General features: G+C 37.9%; 1 protein-coding gene across 9 annotated transcripts in view; it reads right to left on the bottom strand.

Moving 5' to 3' along the window:
- Positions 1 to 2,784: 2,784 nt before the first annotated feature.
- CTNND2 (catenin delta 2) overlaps positions 2,785 to 19,442 on the bottom strand; it is a 645,736-nt gene continuing 629,078 nt past the window's right edge. For 7 of the 9 annotated variants that reach the window (XM_068670989.1, XM_068670991.1, XM_068670994.1 and 4 more), the window contains 4 exons: positions 19,130 to 19,256; positions 14,820 to 14,951; positions 7,550 to 7,623; positions 2,785 to 4,692 (listed from right to left, as the gene is read on the bottom strand). In XM_068670989.1, the coding sequence (XP_068527090.1) occupies positions 4,432 to 4,692; positions 7,550 to 7,623; positions 14,820 to 14,951; positions 19,130 to 19,256 (594 nt within the window). In that variant the 3' untranslated portion in view covers positions 2,785 to 4,431. Of the gene's footprint in view, positions 4,693 to 7,549; positions 7,624 to 12,755; positions 13,991 to 14,819; positions 14,952 to 19,129; positions 19,257 to 19,442 lie in introns of those variants that run through there. The other 2 variants (XR_011092756.1, XM_068670993.1) reach the window with 2 other exon arrangements.

The following is a 19,442-nucleotide window of genomic DNA, read 5'->3' as shown; positions in this document are numbered from 1 at the left end:
AGTCTCTTTTTTGGCTTAAAGCCTCTGATCAGGAGTAATCTCCCTCCTCTGTCCTTCATAGCAGCCAGCAGTCGGGTCTCTGCCCTTGTGCCCATTGTGCTCAGCGCTTGGCTTGCTGCCTTGCAGGACAGAGCTGGAAGTGCCCAGCAGTGACCTGTGACTTCCCTCTGCTGTCCCCTCTCGCTTGGCTACTGCAAAGCTTTGCGTGCAGCATGTCGCTGCTATGAACGCCTCAGTGCATCAGCCTGTCAGTAATATTTGATGATCGCAGTGCACAACATACTGCCAGGCCCCATTCCACTGTTGGTCATCAGGGGTGTGTATAAGCCCTCTGTTTCTGCATGCTTATGCCCTTATGCCCCCTTTTTTCCCACTCCAATCCAGGTTGCTCCCTTCACACCTCCCACTCCCCACGATACAAGCAGTAGTGCTAAGCTCAGATTTTTTTCTGCTCGTTTGCAGGAGGGGGTGAGTAATAAAGGCAAAGGAGTCAAGAAAGCCTCTCCTGCAACACTTTTAACAGCAGACTAAGCTGTGCCAAGGTAGGAGAAAATAGTCAGCATTCCTAATTTTAGTTGTAAGTCTCCCTGGCAGGACACTTCTGCAAGTCTTAGGCAACCTAGTCCCCATAAACACTCCTGAGCTGCTACATGTGGAGGAGCCAAGCTCCTCAAACATGCAGAAATAAATTATTGGCTTTCTCTGAGTTCCTTGGCCATAGTCTACTTAACACTGGTGCAATTTTTAGTGTGCTCCCATCCAGTGACACCAGCCTTGAGGCTTTTCAGCTCTTTCAGCCTTACTTAGGGGTGAACTGGGTGTTGGTACTGTTCTCAAAAATACATGTACATTTCCCCTTCCCTTGTTGTTTAAAGTTGTGCTCATAAACCTGATTGGGGGTAAAGGAGCATGAATGACTTGAGAGATGATTAATATCCAATTAACAGTTAAAATAAGGGAATTGCAGGGGGTTGTTGGCTGTGTGAAGCTAGAAATCAATCTATGGAGTCCACTTCTGAGTTTAAACATATTGCACTATGACCAACAATTCTCCACAATACAGTAGGATTTATTAATAGAAAATATGTCAATATGAGTTTGTCTTTGTACATGTTAGCAACATGTACAGTGAAACACATTTTTTCTCAATCTATATTGTTATAGCTCTTTTTGTGTTATTTGACATAACCATTTATATTTTGGGCTTAAATATGTTATTTGTCAAAATGTACTTTCAGTGTTAATATACCTTTAAAATCATAGTTTATCTTTTAAATATTGAATTCACTTTTTTTTTTTTTCAAATCAATATTGCTCATGTTAGTGCAAATTTGTTAATCTTGAGATAGGTTAACCATTCCTTCCAGACCATAAACAGCATTTAATAAAACAGTGAGATTTATATAGAACTACACAACTGATCAAGATTCTAATGCGAAGCTTGTTAAAAAAGAAAAAAAAAAAAAAGGAAAAGAAAAAGAAAAATCCGACATTTTACAGTACATCAATTGCATTTTATACATTTTTTTGGAACAGTTTTGTTTCTCCTCTATTTCTGTGTGTGATCTAGTACAAGAATGAAGGGAACAGCAATAGGCAATGATACTTTCCTCAGTATTAAAAAGAATGCATCATAAGTATCCCGTTCAGTATGGCAGCAGTGTTGGATTTCCAAGCCTGGAAAAGAAGCCAGGTAATTCCACACTTCTCAAAACTCAGTACAGCAAGAGTGAACATTATTAGTTGGAGCACTTGCCACTACAGAAGAATGGAAACAAAAGAACACAAACTATAGACAAAAGGTATTTTATGCCACTTCATCAGTCCAAAACGTCTCACTTGAGCAATGGTCAACGTTTGACTCTAACTAATTTCTAAGAGGAGCTGCAAGGGGGCAATATGGCATTTAAGTAGTTTGAAGAATGGAAATATAATCCAGTTTACAGTAACTTTCTGTCTAAAGAAGTTTAAACAGAACCATGGGTCCCTTCGGCCTTTTTGCAATCCTGCATCTGAAGAACTGCACAAATCTGGTGGTTATTAGGCAGGCAAGAAGAACTTCAAGTTGCGAGTGACATTCTTTATTAAAAAAAAGTTTTTATACTGAAAATGTGCTTTGTTCAAAAGAGCACTGCAAATGTCACTTATTAAAATCAATGTAATAAATAAAATATAAACAACCTGTGTCCAAAACTATGAATAATATTTTCATCTACCTCACTATACATCTGGCCCACTGTGCCCCTCCCACCCACCCTTTTTTAAACGATTTAAAAATTTTTTTGCATGCGATTTTTTCCCCCTGTTTACTACAAAGAGCAGATAAGGTTACATATCGTACACCGGGAAAAGCTGCCAAAAAAGATTAAACTATAGTCCTAGATTACCAAAAACCAATTCTACATCACAACACCTGCCTGCGTGAACTACTCGGTCTGCATCCTACAGAGCAGGCAATGATTTGCAAGAGACTTCTTCCCCCGCACACAGCCAGAAGTGTGCCAGGTGATGTTGAGACTATTACAATGACTAATCACAGAAATGTTTGCAACCTAAAACAAATTCCTTAATTGTAATTTAAGCAATTTACAACTACTCCTTTTGTGTTGGATCTTATTCTGTGGAAACTGTATGCCAAACTCTTGGCTGAATCAAAGAAATGCTAGATGATGATTATTTTTTTTTTAAGTTCCCAAGAGCTAAGATTAGTATTCTAGCTCTTCTGGTCTCTTAGCCTAGTTTCCTTTCCTTTTGTTTGTTTGTTTGTTTAATTCTGTTGCTTACTTTTTTTTTTCTTCTTTTTTTTTTTTTAATTTTTTATTTTTTAGGGTTTTATTTTAAATGCACAGAAATGGCCAGTATCTTTCATATTTGAGGAATGCATTTTGGGTGTTGGGTTTTCTTTTTGGTATGGGTTAAAATAAATGATTGTCCAAATGGTTCAGGAGTTGGACCCTTCCGTAGCCTGAAGAGTTTGGAGACTCCAGACTTTTAGTCTGTTGGGTCTTTGTTTTCCATTCCCTCAGGGAGATGGCAAGATCAAACTCTCTTCCTTGAGTGCTTGCTGGTTGGTGGCTGGAGAGTAATGAAATTTCTTTCCCCAAGAAAAGATCAAGAGATGCTATTTTAAAGGAAATGGCACCTAAGGGTGAAGGACTCAGTGAAAAACATCCTACAACCCCTTCCTTTGTGAGTATGTGGCCTAACAATTTTGAATTACTATCAATGGTTAATAAAGTGAGTAAGAGAAAGCACATACTGGAGTTTCCACTGTTAAAAAAAAAAAAAAGAAAAAAGAAAAAAAAGAAAATCAAACAAAAACTGAAATTTGAACAAGGAAAACATTGGATGAAAATAGGTCTTACACCACACAAACGCACACGCTCAAACACATACACACACACACAGAATACTATGCATACGTGGACACACACGAGTAAGAATGTATATTTGTATGATAGATTCCTGGAAATAGACATTCTTAGCAAATATGGATGACAGATCAATTGTAATTTATTTTCTTTTAACACTGTATCATCATAAAGAAAACTGGTATAAATGAAAAAAATCTATTTCAAATATCTACATCTAAAATTTTAGGCAGTGAAAAAGCACTTTGTTGACAAGGAGTGTGGAATGATGAATGTTAATTGTCAGAAACTGCTGAATGCCTTTTTTTTAGTTGCCACAAACAAATTCACATATCAGAACGAACAATACTGCTAAATATTCCTTTTTTTTTTTTTCTTTTTTTTCTTTTTTCTTTTTTTTTGTTAAAACGCACCGGGGAGAAGAAAACAAAAAACTGGAAATTCATACATCTTTCAAAATTTGAAATTGAAGCAATATTTAGAACCATAGATGAAGAAACACTGTGGCATTGGTGTAATATACACAATGCACTTGTTTTTTTATCTGTAATGTACATCAAATACTTTACAACAATGCATTAACAAAAGGCAAGAAACATCTTGCTGTACAGAGGAAACCCCAAATGCAACTTGAAGCCTAGATTCACAATGAATGAGGATATTAAACAAAGTGTGAGAAGCTGTTCCCCATAAAGTATGTACGCTGCTCAGTTACTTGTGCTTAACTCTTAACCCACATCCACTGTCATGTTCTCCCTACTTCCTTCAGCCACATTCAACACACAGCACCGAACTTTAGACTCTACAGGCCAACAGTAAAGTTGTCCCACACGTAAAATATATATATGTGTATATATATATATATTTCTTTCTAATTACTCCCAGGTTTAGCTTTCATTTCTTTTAGCCTTCTAAAAAAAATCTCTTATTTTTTTTCCTTACTGGTTATCTGGGCCTTCCTATGGAACAGGCTTTAACAAACTAAATTTGCAGGAAAAAAAATGTCTTGTGGTATGCATGCACATGCACAGTTCCTGGAGCTTTTGTATCTGCCCAAGTCTCAAACCCAGGAGTCGGGAGAGGCTGGATAGTGGCTTGTTTCATAGTTAAGTTCACTATAGGGACGAGCAGCTGAATAGAAGTCGACGTAGTTGCCAGTTGACTTTAGTCCCAGGTGCATGTTGTATTCACTTGCAGGTGGGCGATGATGCACTTGGTCCTCAAAGAAGGACTCATCATAGTTTCTGGTTGAATTCTGAAACGGCTGATATGGTTCGTAATCTTTTCTGCTGGGCTCCTGTGGAACTGGCTGTGTTGAAACCTGAAAGATAGCAACGCCCGCAGCTTGTTAGATGCAAGATGTTGTTGTAGGCAACAAGAGGGAAGAAGGAGTGAATCTCATTCTGTTTGTCATGCTGGAAATAGAAAGTTGTGCATTGTCTTATCCTCTGCCCCAAAGCAGTGCTTGGTAGTCAATTAATTCCACAGCTCTGCCTTGTCAGTACATTCTTTACATTTTCATTTATTATTTTATATTACTGCTGCTAACAGATGCTGCTGCTTTATTTCAAAAGTAATTCAGATCTGGATCTGAGCAGTGTAGCTCACAGTAACTTTAGTAAATATAATCTGTGTATATGGCTTTCTGACTACTTCACAGCTCTACAATGCAAACATTGTTGGCCAAAACTCAGCCTTGAAGAATCTGACTGGAAGCAATACGCACTCCAAAGATGTTAAACATTTTGCAGCTTCCTTTGCCACAGGTGAGACTGAGTAGCAGCATATTGTTAAGAACCAAGTGATAGTCTTTGGGGCACTGACATGAGAACATTTCAAACTAAGTGCCCTGAAATGTGTTCTTCTGCTGCTGTTAAGTCGAACCAATTTCTTACCACTGGCTCAGCACTTCACGTTGACAATCTTGTGTTGTTGCAATGTTCCAGCAAGTTGCCTTGAGGTTGAAGTATTTATGATACACAGAAAAAAAAAATAAAAAATCTCATGCAGTCCTCTAACCTAAGTCAGCCATAAAGTTTTTTTCAGACAGCCCTAGTGAGACTCTGCTTTTATACTTGGGGCTTAATGAAAATCTTAAGTTTATAAGCATTTACTAAGTGTCTTTGTGACTGCAAAATGACACAGACTTCCAGTCTTCAGATGGTGTCTTTTCCAATGAGCCACCACTGGGAATATCGATGCTCCATCAGTGTTAGAAGAGTTTCTGCAGAACCTGCTGACTATGTACAAGCTCGTAAAGCTCCTTCAAGAAGAGAGGAACAGTGGCACTGCTGTGTCACAAACTGTTGGATACCATGATTCTTTAATATTCTTTGAAAGTGTCTGTATTGGACTCTATGCACAGAATGCAAAAGGCAGTCAGTGTCCACTGCCTGTAACAGTCCCTCAAGTGATCTTACAACACTGGGCACAATATTAGAATGGCAATAGGAAGCATAACAACCTCCTGAAGATTTCTATTTCATCTCACTCCACGTGTTCAAACACAGGTGCTTCATTTTGGACACAGGAGAAAAATTCTATACTAAATAATGTATTCATAAGCCAAAAAGATAGAGCTAGTTGATTTTTTGAGTAGAAAATAGTGGATTGAGTTAGTACTTTTTTTTTTTTTTTTTGGTTAAACACATTATTTCTGATGGGTCCATCATAAACTTGACATTTCATTGAGACAGCAAGTGGGAAAAGGTGGAAAAGCAACTTTTTTTTGGCTCTCACTCCAAAAATCAGATTAGTTCATTCATGACTGAAGCTACATTGCAGCAGCTGTTAAAATATCTCATACCCTTACTTCCTCTAAGTACTGTGTTGGTTAGAAGGGCTTTATCTCTTTAAAGGCAATAAAAGCAGAAACACCTCCATGCACTAAAGTGGCTCACACAAAGAAAGGATATGGTACACCGCACAAAATCCTGTCTAAGAAGCAAAACCAATAAAGTGAAAATGGGGGCACAGAATATCAGAAACTCTCCCCACTATAAGTTTGCGGATTGAAACTGAAATATCATTCATTGAAACTGAAATTTGAGGTAATCTAGTTAAAATTTTGGGGGAATTTTTTTTTTTATCAATTCTACTAAATATTCCTTTACTTATCTGATGTTAGCAATCATTTAAAATGCTTGTCTGAAATGTTTTTTGGCCTTATATCTCTATTTGAAAAATGCTACAACTTTTGCACATTGCATAAGGAAGCTATGAAAACATTAAGGAATGGTGGTAATTAAGTGTAAAGTAGCATTATGCATAAGGATGAAACAAAAGCCTATGACTGCTGAAAATGTTTTCTAGGGATTGAGGAAATACTGTACTGGAAATATATGGCCATATGAATGAAATACATGTCAATATTATGACAGCTCTTTTTCTCTTTCTGTGAGGTTGTGTTAGTTTGGCACCCATGCTGCCAGTTACGCTTTTCAAATGCCCTACTTTTCCAGACATACTTTTTGCTTTCTGGTTTTCAGGGACAGGGCATTTTAGATGCTCAGTGTTCCTGACTGAATGGTTTGGATGTATACACATTAGTTGTGGAGTGGCAAAATGACAAATCTGAGGGCTTTAGGTACACATAAATACAGTGCATATGCCTCTCTAAGAGATAGAGGAAGGTGCCTTTTCCAAGCCTGTTCAATACTTGAGTTTCTTCCAGAATGACTAAGCCTCTGACTCGTGCAGTGCCAGCAGTAATGCTGAACGTCATGATGGATACACCCAAGTAATGAGATGTGAAGGGACTTCGCCAAGTTCACTGGCATGGGACATCACAAGGTATTTGACAAAGCAGAAGTGCCCATTATGTTAGTTTGGCTTTTAGACTATGCATCACAAACCCAGAACTTTAAAGGCATTCAGGTCTCAAGGCTGTCTTGATTTCATTAAGAGTTACCAGCCTTAATACCTTAGCTAATTTTGCGCATATGCTGTCATAACCCATTGGAAACCCATTTTTGAAACATGGGCTGAAATTTTGCATTAGCATAAAGAATATAATTTGCCTGCAGCCAGTGGAATTGCTAGCAGTTGGTCAAGCAGATGATTCATTTCTTCTAATCTAGATTTTTTTATCCTTGTGATATTTTTGGTAGTTTCCATTTGAAAATGTGACATTGGTGTCTTGCCATCTAGAACAGTAACATTTTAGTCTCCCCGCTTACCTGGTTATGTTTGATATCTTCAGCAGGTGCACCGTAAGAATTCCTGTACAAAGTTGAGATGCCAGTGCTCTGAGCTGGAGAGAGAAAAGAGGAAGGAAAAGCAGTTTTACCAAACATACCTCTTTGGTCTCAAAATGAGTTGTTAAGGCTTTATTTAATACTTACATAGTGCCCGTTTCTCATACACAAACATTTTTAAAAGTGTTTGCAATCTTCCATTTTCTCTCCCTCTCACTAAATAATCTTAATCTTTGATTTGTAGTACATGCGTGTACATGGTGTACACTTATTAATGGTTACAGGCACTATGTCATGTTCATACCAGTCTTCTGCACTTCACACATAAATCAACAAAATAATTTTATATATACAGCTAGCATTCAGTAATATATTTCAGATTATACATATGATTTTGTATCACACATAGGCTAAACAGGCAGCAGTTGCAAATAATGAATTTAAGAAATATTTATCTCCTTTCAGGTCAGTTGAATGATGTTATACCAAATCTTATCCTACAGTGCTTTTGCTATATTGTGAACTCATTCTTGGGAAAACTGATTAAATACAACTGAAAAAATGAGTTATGCAAAAATGTAATAAGCAGTTACACCAAAGAGATCTGGCCAAGATAGTCTCAAATCCATAAACCACTGTCACTTTCTTTTCAGATGTCCTACTACTAAAACACATGGACAAAATTGAGCTAAGAGTTTCAAATCAGAAGTAACTCTAAGGAAAAAGATGACATCATCATCATCATCATACTGTTTTGCAAAATTATATTGCCCATCCTGCTCCACCCCCCCCTCAAAAAAAAAAAAAAAAAAAAGGCAAGGATTTTTCCTTCAGGGCTTTAGCCTTTACTGATGAACTGATGACCTTGATTTGGGTATCTGGCTGAAGCTCAGCCTGCTGGTAGAACCAGAAACATTGCATGCATTTCTCTTATTTGAAATAATATGAATAATACGAAGGAAAGATGTGTGGCTGCTGCACACTGTTCTTGCTGGATACGTGTTATTAACTTCCCAGATATTTGAACCAATGTTTTGATGATATAATCATGACTCTCATTATAAGAGCATGTGCCTGAAAGAGAATTTTAGAAGTAGCTGTGAATCAGAGTCCCCACAGGAACTGAAACATGTTGCCCATTCAACTTCTCTCAGGTCTCTGTGCAATGGTATAAAGCCCGGAGGCACCAAAAGATCCTTTTAGTACCTTCGCAACTCAAAACTTTGAGGGCAAGGACTGAGCAGCAGAGCTGAAAGCTGGCTGTGGGACCCATGCTAGTCACGTCACTAAGAAGAGCCACCGTTACTGAAGAAGTAACCACTCCTTCCCTTTGCAACCTGCTAGCATGGACCCCAGCAGGCAGAACTGCCTCCATCCTTCTTCCCCCAGCCACTACTCCCTCTGTGGAGAGGTCGTTAGTCAAAGTCGACTGCAAAATGCCACTTCTGATCTTCACATCTGCCACAGGTATCGTGCCGAAGGTACAATTTTTGACAGAGCTTGATGCACAGTCTCCTGTTGTCACTTTACAGATCTCAGGTGGTGCTCTTGAAGTTCTCCACTATGGTCTTGAAACGGGATGAAGACAGGGCTTATATGGTCAGGTGATGAGATTTAACAACTGGGGGGAAGAAAAACAACACATTTTTTTTCACTTGATGACCACTAGCTAATAGGGGTGAAAAAACCTCTTGGTGCTTCATGTGCTGGATGCAGTTACTAAGACAGATCATAGTTCTGTGTAGGAAATGTTGCAGAGCCCCACAGGTCTCTGAGTAGTGCAAAGGGATCCTTTCTGTGAAAGTGGGAAATAAATGAGCTCTGGTAACAGACAACGGTTGGTCTTTTTGGTGGGAGGTACTCTCAATTTTGTGTGTGTGCCATCAGGTGGTAACAGATGGAAGTGATGCCTGCTTGAGTAGTTTATTGTTTATCTTATTGCCATAGATAAGCACTGAAGGGTTGATCTACAGAGGTTCTCTCTGTTCAGGCTGCATTTTGTCACCAAGCTTGATTGATGTGTGAGACTTGACAGTTATTTTGGTATTTTTTATGAATTACAGCTGCATCCTCTGCTCTACTGTTTGAAACTCACCCTCCTGAAGACAGTGTTTGGTATTAGAGAAGCCTGCATCAGCATTACTGTCTATGGTGCTCCTTATGCCTGCGTGGCTCTCAGTAGTGCCAGTGCCTGACCCTTCTGTGATACCGATTTTTTTTATGCTGGCTTTATGAATTCTTTGCTTGCTCCATGGAGTGCTACAAGAAGCTGGCTTGAACAAAATGGAAGCGATACTCAGTGTGTTGGACTCTCATTAACAGGGAAGGGCTTCTTGTAACCATTTTCGTTTCATGCAGATAAACCTCAAGCAAGACTTAGGTTTCATGCGTGCAAGTTTTCAGGCAGGCAGGACTGAAAATATTTGATCTGGAGAGGACAATACTATTTATAATTGTTTGCTGTCAAGAAAAAAAGAGGTGCAACACCTGAGGGTTTTATGGAGAATCTGATGAAAAACAGTAGATTGGTCACATGCTAATTTAGATAGTATTCCCACAGGCAATCAGAAAGACTTCAAGGAGTATCGTGAACCTTTCCATCTTTTTAGAGGTAAATAATAGGGCACAAGGATCCTTTATGTCCAAAACAGCCATGATTATTAAAAACCAGTTCAGAGTTGGTGCATATCTGTCCAACACAGTACTGTGAAATATGTTGTATTTATCACATGCTAGATTGAAGACTTGCAGTCTCACAGATCACAGATTCTGCGATGGAAAAAAAAATGGGTAGTCTGTGTATAAAAATAGCTGCAAGGTCTGCACTGCTGATTTCACTGCAGTCACATGAATACAAATCCACAAATTCAAAATGCAAGCAAACTGTGGTATTCTTTTCGTAATGCGATAAAAAGGAATACAATGACACATTAAATGCTTGGAAATGAATGCCAAGAGTTCACAGACAAGAAATCTTGGCTTTGTCTAGCTGTGAGGCTGAGATAATTCTGTTTCTGGAGGAAATGTAAGTCGAGCAATGTAGCTGCCAGTAACGCATGCCACCCCGCTCCAGTACCTGCTTCTGAGCACGCAGGCAGCACTCCTGGGAACTCCATTCCCCCTCTGCCATGCCTCAGTGAGCAGCTGACTCTTGCTGTCCAAAAGCAGGGGGCGAATATAAAAGAAAGAAGGGAGAGAATGAGCCAGGTATTGGGGTGATTAGTAACTGATTCTTGATGTTACATGGATGGCTGTCATCACAGTAAAATTATCAGAGAGAATTAATGAAATGATCTTATTTTTTAAAATGTGGCAGGAGAAGGGAAAGGGGTACAAGGAGCAGGAGATGGAGATTTTCCAGCAGCCATGCTTCCTTACAGAGATGTAAGAATTTTCACTGCAGATGAAATGATTCCAGAATTGATGAGTGTGGGCGTGTGTATTTTATGTAGCATATAAACATCAGCGCCATATAAACATCAGTACAAGATAGTACTGAGAGGTACATCTTACTGGAAAAAATTGTGATGGTTCTAAAGTGAGTACTATGATCAACCTGCAGCACTCGGTGGTTGTGTTGTATAAAAAACAGAGAAAAATGCCTTATTTTTTTATTTTCCTCATTCAGTTTTAAAGGTGATATTGATTTAAAAAAAAAAATAGCTTCCCACAGAAGTCTTCACAGCTGATGACAACTTTGAAAATTATGTCAGCCAATGGTTTATGTGACAAAGTTATCATTGACCAAAGCCCTCCCTGTATATCTCAGTCACTTGGCTCATAGTTTAACATTCAACTTTCAGTTCCTAAAAGTATTCATTCAGAACAGATTTACAGACACTTTCAAATAATAGGGTACTAACCTTTTACACTCACAAACACAGACTGATAGTAAGAAAGGAAAGATCAATTGGGCAGCTAGTTATCCTCTGCCAGTATTGCATAGCCTGCTTTTTTTTACTGCCATCATCAGGACCCCATTTTCTAAAATTTATTTCAAGACAGTAAAGGCAAATGCTTCTGTGCCTCACAAATATCATCTAACAGAGATCATTGCCTGTCATTACCACCGCCACCTTCTCGTGTGGTGAAAGGGCACAACAAAAGATTACAGCGTACTGTGGTTTCTGAAAGTAGTAATAAGTTCAAGTAACCCAAGCATCTCTATCTACTATAACACACTGTGGCTGTTTGTGTTTAGACAGTGCAGGGACTTATAAGTAAGCTGAAATGAGAAAAGTACAGATGATAGATTACTGATAAGCAAAAGAATAAACTAATCAGGAGTTTCTGCTGGTGGAAGTGAAGATACAGGAGGCAGACTGTGATGCACATATTAGTTCAGTAAGGGAATTAATAAAGTGAAAGAAACTTTGCAGTAGAGTCCCATGATAGTATACAGTAAGCTTATCTTCTTTGTTCTAAAGGAGAGCACCAAGGCATAAATAACGTTATCACATTCATTTACAGTTCCTGTGTTTTTTTTAAAGGACTATAATAGTTTTTGTCTTAAAAATATACTTTAGGTGATAAAATTTTATTATTGGTTATTATTTTCTACAGAAAAGAGAAGATGGATTGTAAATATACAAGGCATCATAAACCTGCAAAGTGAAGAGGGCAATGAGAACTTTGATATTGTTCCTCTATTTTTTAGCTGTCCTTGTGAAATCAATATAAGTTATCATTTTCAGCCAAACTGTTTACTTCATAGATTCTCCATTTTTTCCCAGAGGTTTCCTGACAACTCTCCACAATGGCAAGAAGCCAACATTTCTACTTCAAAAATCCATCAAAAAACCTTCATTTCAGTCCCAGCCAAGAGGTCATAAAATTTTTGAACTATAAACTGAGAAGAGCTTTGGAGAAGAGCATGGAGACAGGTGTGGATAAATTGGGACTACATCTGTAGCTCTACACTCTCTGTAAATCCATAAGTCAAGGAAAGCTTTGTGTAATACATCAGCTTGGCACAAAACACAGGAGCAGCTCAAAATATGTATACGCCAGGTGGAACTTGAAAAAACATTTATCTAAGTCCCGTAGGCTCTGTGGATGTATGAGCTGCAATGCATTATTTGATGCACAAAATGAAATACAGGCATTAGAATAAACTTGCTACATGAACTTGCATTAGACCGGAGAAGTAAAGCCAAAATGCCTCACAATTAAAACCACAAATACTGTATTTTATATTGTTCTTTAATGAAATATTTATTGTTTAATTAACTACAGATACATTATACAAATTTCATGTCCAATGTTGAAAAGCAGGTCTCCTTCTGTCATTTTCTTCTGTTCTTAAAATAGTGCTTAATTTGAGCTCAGACCAAACAAACAGCAATTTGGTGATCTATCTGAAAGAGAGAGCAAGTGATTTGTTAATTCCATATCCATTCATACAATGTCTATACAAGATTTTGAAATATTATAGAACTTTTCAATTTGTTTTTGATACTCCTCACTGAGCTCAGTAACTGAAAACTAATGGATAGTCAAGCATGATGCTGAGAGCCTTGAGTTTTCTTATTAAGAGCCAACCCAAAAGATCAATAAGAACAGATAAAATACAAACACATATTAAAGGAAAACAGGATGCAAAAATCAAAGTAGAGCAAAGGTTGCTGGGGAAGTACAGACCTCAGGCTCCTAAAATTATATAGGAAGAGAAAGGAAATAAAGGAGAACATAAGCACTACAGTAAAGGACAAAATGAAAAGGGTTGGGGAAAAAGAAATCAATAATGTTTTGAAGTAGGAAGAGACATGAAAGAATAAGTTACTATCTGCAAGGAAGCACAGAATTTCCATGCAAAAACCTTTTCTTGAAAACATTCTAATATAATCTGGTTATCTAATTTGCAGACAGAGCTAAAATGAAATACTAATGTTTCTGCCTTTTCAGCTGCTGTTCTTACTCCTTAGATTCCCTCTACCCTCTACCTGGATCCCTGAAAAAGCAGTGAAAAAAATATTAAGTCTTGTCCTCACAATTACACAAGTAATGACCACTGAAGTGTTTATAGTAGTGTTTTGTGTAGTAACTACGAAACTCACAAAATGTTATAGATACATTAAATACAGTACCTTGACAGAACTTTCTGCAATTCCATGTAGTATCCTGCAGAGGCGATTCAAGACACTCATCGTTTCTGTGGTTTCCATATGTTCTTGACTGTCATTTCTCTTCCTCTGACTTTTACTTTCTTGCTAATTAATGTTCTGTTTTGCATTTTGACACAAGTTCAAAGGCTGGCCTTTAGACTTTGATTACACAACGGTGTGTAGCAAAGAAGAAGCTGTATGAGTCATAGCATGTCTTGAAAGCAGACACTGTAGCATGGAGGGCTTGACACCTAATCAGCACAGTACTTGTGTCCCTGTGAGCTTAGGACCACCCATTCTGGCATTCTCTGAGCAAAACCTACGCAGGGGGAGGGGGAAGAGGTAACAGGCAGAAAGTGCAGAATGACTCCTCGCTGCAATTTTTTACTTGCACCAAGGTAACATTTGGTGGAGAAGACACCATGATGCTCATCGCTGTGTAAATATAACAAAACGCTCAACAAAGGTTATGTAAGTCTGTGCAACAGTGATGGAGAGCAACACTTATTTTGCAGAGAATTAAAGAAGAGATGCTGTAATAGACAAGAGTCTACATTTTGTAATTACTGAAATGCTAACAAGTTAATGAGCTCACTAGGAGAGAGAGGCCTTCACTAAAACCTGCAATAGATGCCGTAACACACACCACGAACATTTTGTGCATTTGAATCACCCTAGCTAGGAAAGAAACAGGGACAGACTTTACAAACTGCTGCTGAATCTCCTAGGAATAGGTGACATGTAAAAACATCTAACTGGTCCCAGAAAGCCAATCCCAGCAAAAGACAGACATTAGGGATCACCACAAGTGCTAAACCATTGTCATGGTTACAAAAACAGCACTAATTAATATAAGGTGGATTTACCCACTTCCTTCTGAAAAGAAAACAAAATTAAAAAGAAGTGTACAAGTGTTTTTCAAGCCTTTTCTGTTATAAAAAATCATGGTCTTCACAAGTCATTTTTGCAAAGCACTGTATCATTAAGATAAAATACTTCTTCAGTTGTATTTCTCAAGGTTGCTAGAACTTTGGAATCAGCCAAAGCAGGTTAACTCTGTTCTACATTACAATAAACTCAGACAACCCTATGAAATCAGCCATCTATCACAGCTGATTTTTACATATGTTATGTAAGTATAATCTCACCTGTCATGGTGTCTTTCCTAGAAGTGTGTTCTCCCTTATTTCCATGGTAAGTGGCGTTTGTTCCAGTTGATTCATAGTCTGTTTTCCTTTCTTTGAGGCTGATCATTTCCCGGGGTGAGGCTGGGGCACTTGCTAGATCATAAAAATGGATTTATTTTTTCTCACCACATATCGCTGAATGTACTGTTTAACTCTAAAGTAAACATTTTATTATGTATTTGCTAGCAGATTAATGTCAAGCTGTTTGAAGAAACACCTCCATGTTATGAAAGAAAAGAAAACATGCTGTTATTTCAAATACAGTACAAATGTTTTAATATGATTATTAACTCCAAATATCATTTTCACCTTTTTTTTTTTTTTTACTTACACCCATCATCTAAGGTGATCATTAAGAAAAAATACAATAATAATAATTTTTTTCCCTTTTAGCTTTTCAGACTCTAATGTGTCAAAACTTTCTGGTATATGTACTTCTGCTTTTCTTCTCAAAATGGTCACTTAATTAACTTTCAACTACGTAGAAAAAAATATAAAAGGAGAACAGCCCTTATAAAATGGATTCCTCCCTTCTCTGTTGAAGATAAACAAGCCCATGAAATAGGTCTAAGGGGAATGGGAAGAAAAGAAAGATATTTTTTCATAGAAAACATGTAGGAAAGAATCCCTAACACTTAAAGGTAAGTCTAATAATTTCTCTGTCACTATCTATGTAGGAACGGTTGACATTAAAGCAATATTTCTTTCATCATGTGCTGGGAAACTGCAAGTGTTTAGAAGCTGAGACTGCTGAAGGAAGGAGGTTGGGGGGGAATGTTATGGAAAAAATTGGCTCATATGATTGTTCCACAATTGACTCTGAGTGAATAAGAAAGAGACTGACTCTCAGTAAGAAAGAGGCTAACTGAAACTCTTGCTACAGCTAAAAGCAGGGAAGTGCCAGGTGACTAGGAGGAGAAACAGGTTTGGATGTGATTTTAATGCACTGGAGAATGTGAGGGTGGTGCTGATCACAAAGACTCACAGCTTGTGATGCTTAGACAGGAAAAGGGGAAAAAAGCAGGGACAAAAATAATGGATTGCAAGTGAACTGACTTCATTGATTTAGGTGTTGGGAGATACCACGCAGTTTCCCTGTTGTGGAAGGAATGGGAGGGGAGGGAGTACAAGGTGAGCATCCCAGAGCCTAGTAAAGGCATAGTGGTAGAAAAATAGATAAACTGCTGGTGCGTATTTCCACACCTTCCCCAGCTGCCACCCAGACATTCAATATATGTTAAAATAGTCTCCAAAGCAATAGCAATGTCATTTAAAAATAAATAAATAAATAAGTAAGTAAGAAATGTCTTCCAGCATCTCTAAACCATGTTATAATTTTTAGTTAAGGAGCAGGGAAGTCTTCTTTGCACAGTGATGCTGAATTCTGTTCAAATTGGTTCTGCTGGCACTAGCCTCTGAATTTACAGAGCAAATATGGGACAGATGGCTTTTATTATGGAGGTATTAAAACTGGGGATTGCTTTTAAGTTGCTTGTCAATACTGATGTAATTCTAAAGATGATAAAGGCAGCAAACATGAAGATATGAAGAAACATGACATTAAGTTACCATATCATCTAATGGAGACTTGACTCCCACAGGGGACAAAACAGAATGCATACCTTGAAAAGGTAACTAACACTTGGATACATTTTGGTTCACGTACTCTGGTAGCACTTTGAAGTATTCCAATGTTTTGACTTGAAGTATTCCAATGTTTTGACTGATAAGAACAAAACCATCTCTCTCTGTTCCCTGTAGAAATGATACCTTTCCTCTCATGTTAGAACAATTGCCTTTTGGCAAGTGTTAAAATCCAGAATTGCCTTCCTCCAGAGTTTTTATTGGAATCAGAGATAAATCCAGTAGTCGACATATTGAGAAGTAATATCAAGACTTTCTCCTCTTATTCTTAAAGTACACAAAATAGACAGAGCTTTCTACACTACTTACAAGTACTGTATCACCAAGTCCTCGCGATGGAGGGGACATTATGGGTTCATTCACTTCAAACATTTACCCCAAGGTAGGATGCACTATACCAAAATAATTCTTGACAGACTTTTGTCTACAACTACAGATCTCTGATGACAGAGACCACATAACTGCTCCAAGCAGTTTATTAGAGCGTTTTGTTTTCCTACCATTAGAAAATGTTCGATGTCTAGCTAACCTGACTCCTTGCTGCTCATTATTTTAATTCGTCTGCTATGAAAGTAGAGAAAGTTCACACCATGCCTCTTTGCAGCTGCCTGTTACACGTTTGAAGACTTGGTGTGTACCTCTTCTCGCTGCCCTCATCTTGTCTCTGTTTTTTGAGTTAAACAATTACAACCCATTCAGTGTGTCCTCATATCCCAATTTCTCCATTTCCTGATTTATGTTTGCAACTGACAAAACCCCCTAAATCATTTCTAATGCACTTTCCTCTAGCTAGATATTCCCCTTAGAACTTATTTGTAAATGATCGGATCTTTGTTTCCCTTTGGGCAGTATCTCCAATGTCTCAGGACAACTCTGAATTCTAACGATGCCCTCCAGGGTAAGTGACTCTTTCCCAGGTTTACGTCACCTGCCAAGTTAACTGGCACCCTTTGTGTATTACCAGGGTCATTACTAAAAACATTGTAGAGTCCTGGACTCAAGACAAACCTCCAAGGAAAGCACGCTTCCATTTAGCAAAGCATCACACCTATTCTTTAAGAATGGTTTTCAGTCTGTTTTGTGTTGGCATGTTTTCTGGACTGTTTGCAAACTTGCCTATAAAAATCACACGTGAAGTAGTTTCACCGATTACTGTAGATTTCATTTACTGGTTATTCCTTTCCACAAAGCCTTGTGATTACGCTGTGGAAGAAATTCAGGTGGAATTATAAGAAGAAATCCTATTGAATCAATGCTTGGATTTGATATGGGTACTACCAGACAGACAGTAACTTGTACTACAACGTAGAAGTAGATACTCCCAAGCAGCATTTATGTTCCTATAATCTCTGAGGTGTTCAGATTGTGATTACTTTCTCCAACAGTTTTCTAGAAAATGAATTTGAGCTGACTGCTCTGTAATCACATGGGCTCCTCTTCCTTCAGAAACAGCCACTATGTTTGTCCTTTGCTAGCCTTCAGATGACTCCTCAGAGCAGTAAGATTCATAAGAAATATTTTTTGAAGTGTATTCTATAAGCATCAGAAGTGAGGAGATAGTCCTGGGCAGAGATAGAACTAAGGTCTCAGGGCCAGACATTTCAAGTGCTTTGCACTTGTCAAAATGAGATTTTGAACAAAAAAGGCAAAGAAAAAAAAAAAGGAATTCCTTGCAGACCGACTTGTGTAATGACAGTCAATAGCAGCTCTCACTGGGCTGTACTTCTGGACACTTCAAATTTCCTCAGTGGTTGCTCTGCAGGACTAAGACACCACTAATAGATACTTAAAACTATTTTCTTAAAAATCCATCTACTGCATGATGCTGATGGCAATAATCAGTTTGGCCTATTTTAATTCTAAATTCTTAGTATACCTATGGAATGGCAGCATTTGATTGAGCAAGTAGTAAAATTGTTTTATTCTGTTTACCTTAAAGGAATTTCACTGCGAATGATTTTATCTAACCAAGATATGTTTTACATTAGAATAAGATGATGAAAAAATGCTCGGATTTCTGAACAGAAAAGTAAATTAACACGGAGGTGTAAGTTGCCATACTTACACTAATTCATTGCAGGGATTGTACAGAATTAATGATAGCTGGTCTAAATATGTCATCAATATTACATGAAGACCTGTAGTCAACCTTTTATTAAGCTTGCATATGCACGTGTATGTACACTTATATACATATACACACATTCACATATAATCAGAATAAAAGCTGACATAAATCATGTGGATCTTTCAACTTCTGCCAAGTGTACAGAGCAGTCATAAACAGCTTAACGGTTGTCATGACTAGCAAATAGAGTAGCAGAGTTTCCTCATGCTTCCAATAATCAACCTGAGATTAATCTCAATCAGGAAAACACTGCATAGTAATTCATAAGAAAAAGTTAAGTAATATTCTTTCTGCTGTAGAAGTTGGCACATTGTCATGCAAGAAAAAAGTAAAGATAATTCCTACCTTGAATAGATAGTTCAGGTAAGAGTAAATAATGCATTTTGTAGGCTTTCATCATTCTTAACAGATCTGCATGCCAGTGACATTGCTTAACAGTGAAAAATGACAGTGATGGATTATTTCTGTCTATACTTCAGCCCTGGAAGCCTGCACTTACCTGAGCGGTTGTTAGGAGACATGCGCACGGGAGAGATGGAGGGCGTGCGTGATGAAGAGTATGGTCTTTGCCGATCCCTTTCTATTGTTGAAGATGAGGCTACAAAGTGATACTGTGACCATCCGTCCTGCAACATCAAACATTGTGACAGCAGTCAGCAAATTCGCCATACAGTTCTTGGCAGTAAGTAGAGAGTATTTTCCTCTACTTTTTTTTTTTTTTAAACCACTTATATACAAGTAGACTACTATCTTTTTCCTGCCACTGGGTGGCAAATACTCTTACTGGTGCAGGATTTGATTTGCTGACTGTA

This window comes from Anas acuta, chromosome 2 (genome assembly GCF_963932015.1).
Source record: "Anas acuta chromosome 2, bAnaAcu1.1, whole genome shotgun sequence".
Lineage (NCBI taxonomy): Eukaryota > Metazoa > Chordata > Aves > Anseriformes > Anatidae > Anas > Anas acuta.
Note: the sequence above shows the minus strand (reverse complement) of the source record. Positions and strands in the feature narration are given on the sequence as shown.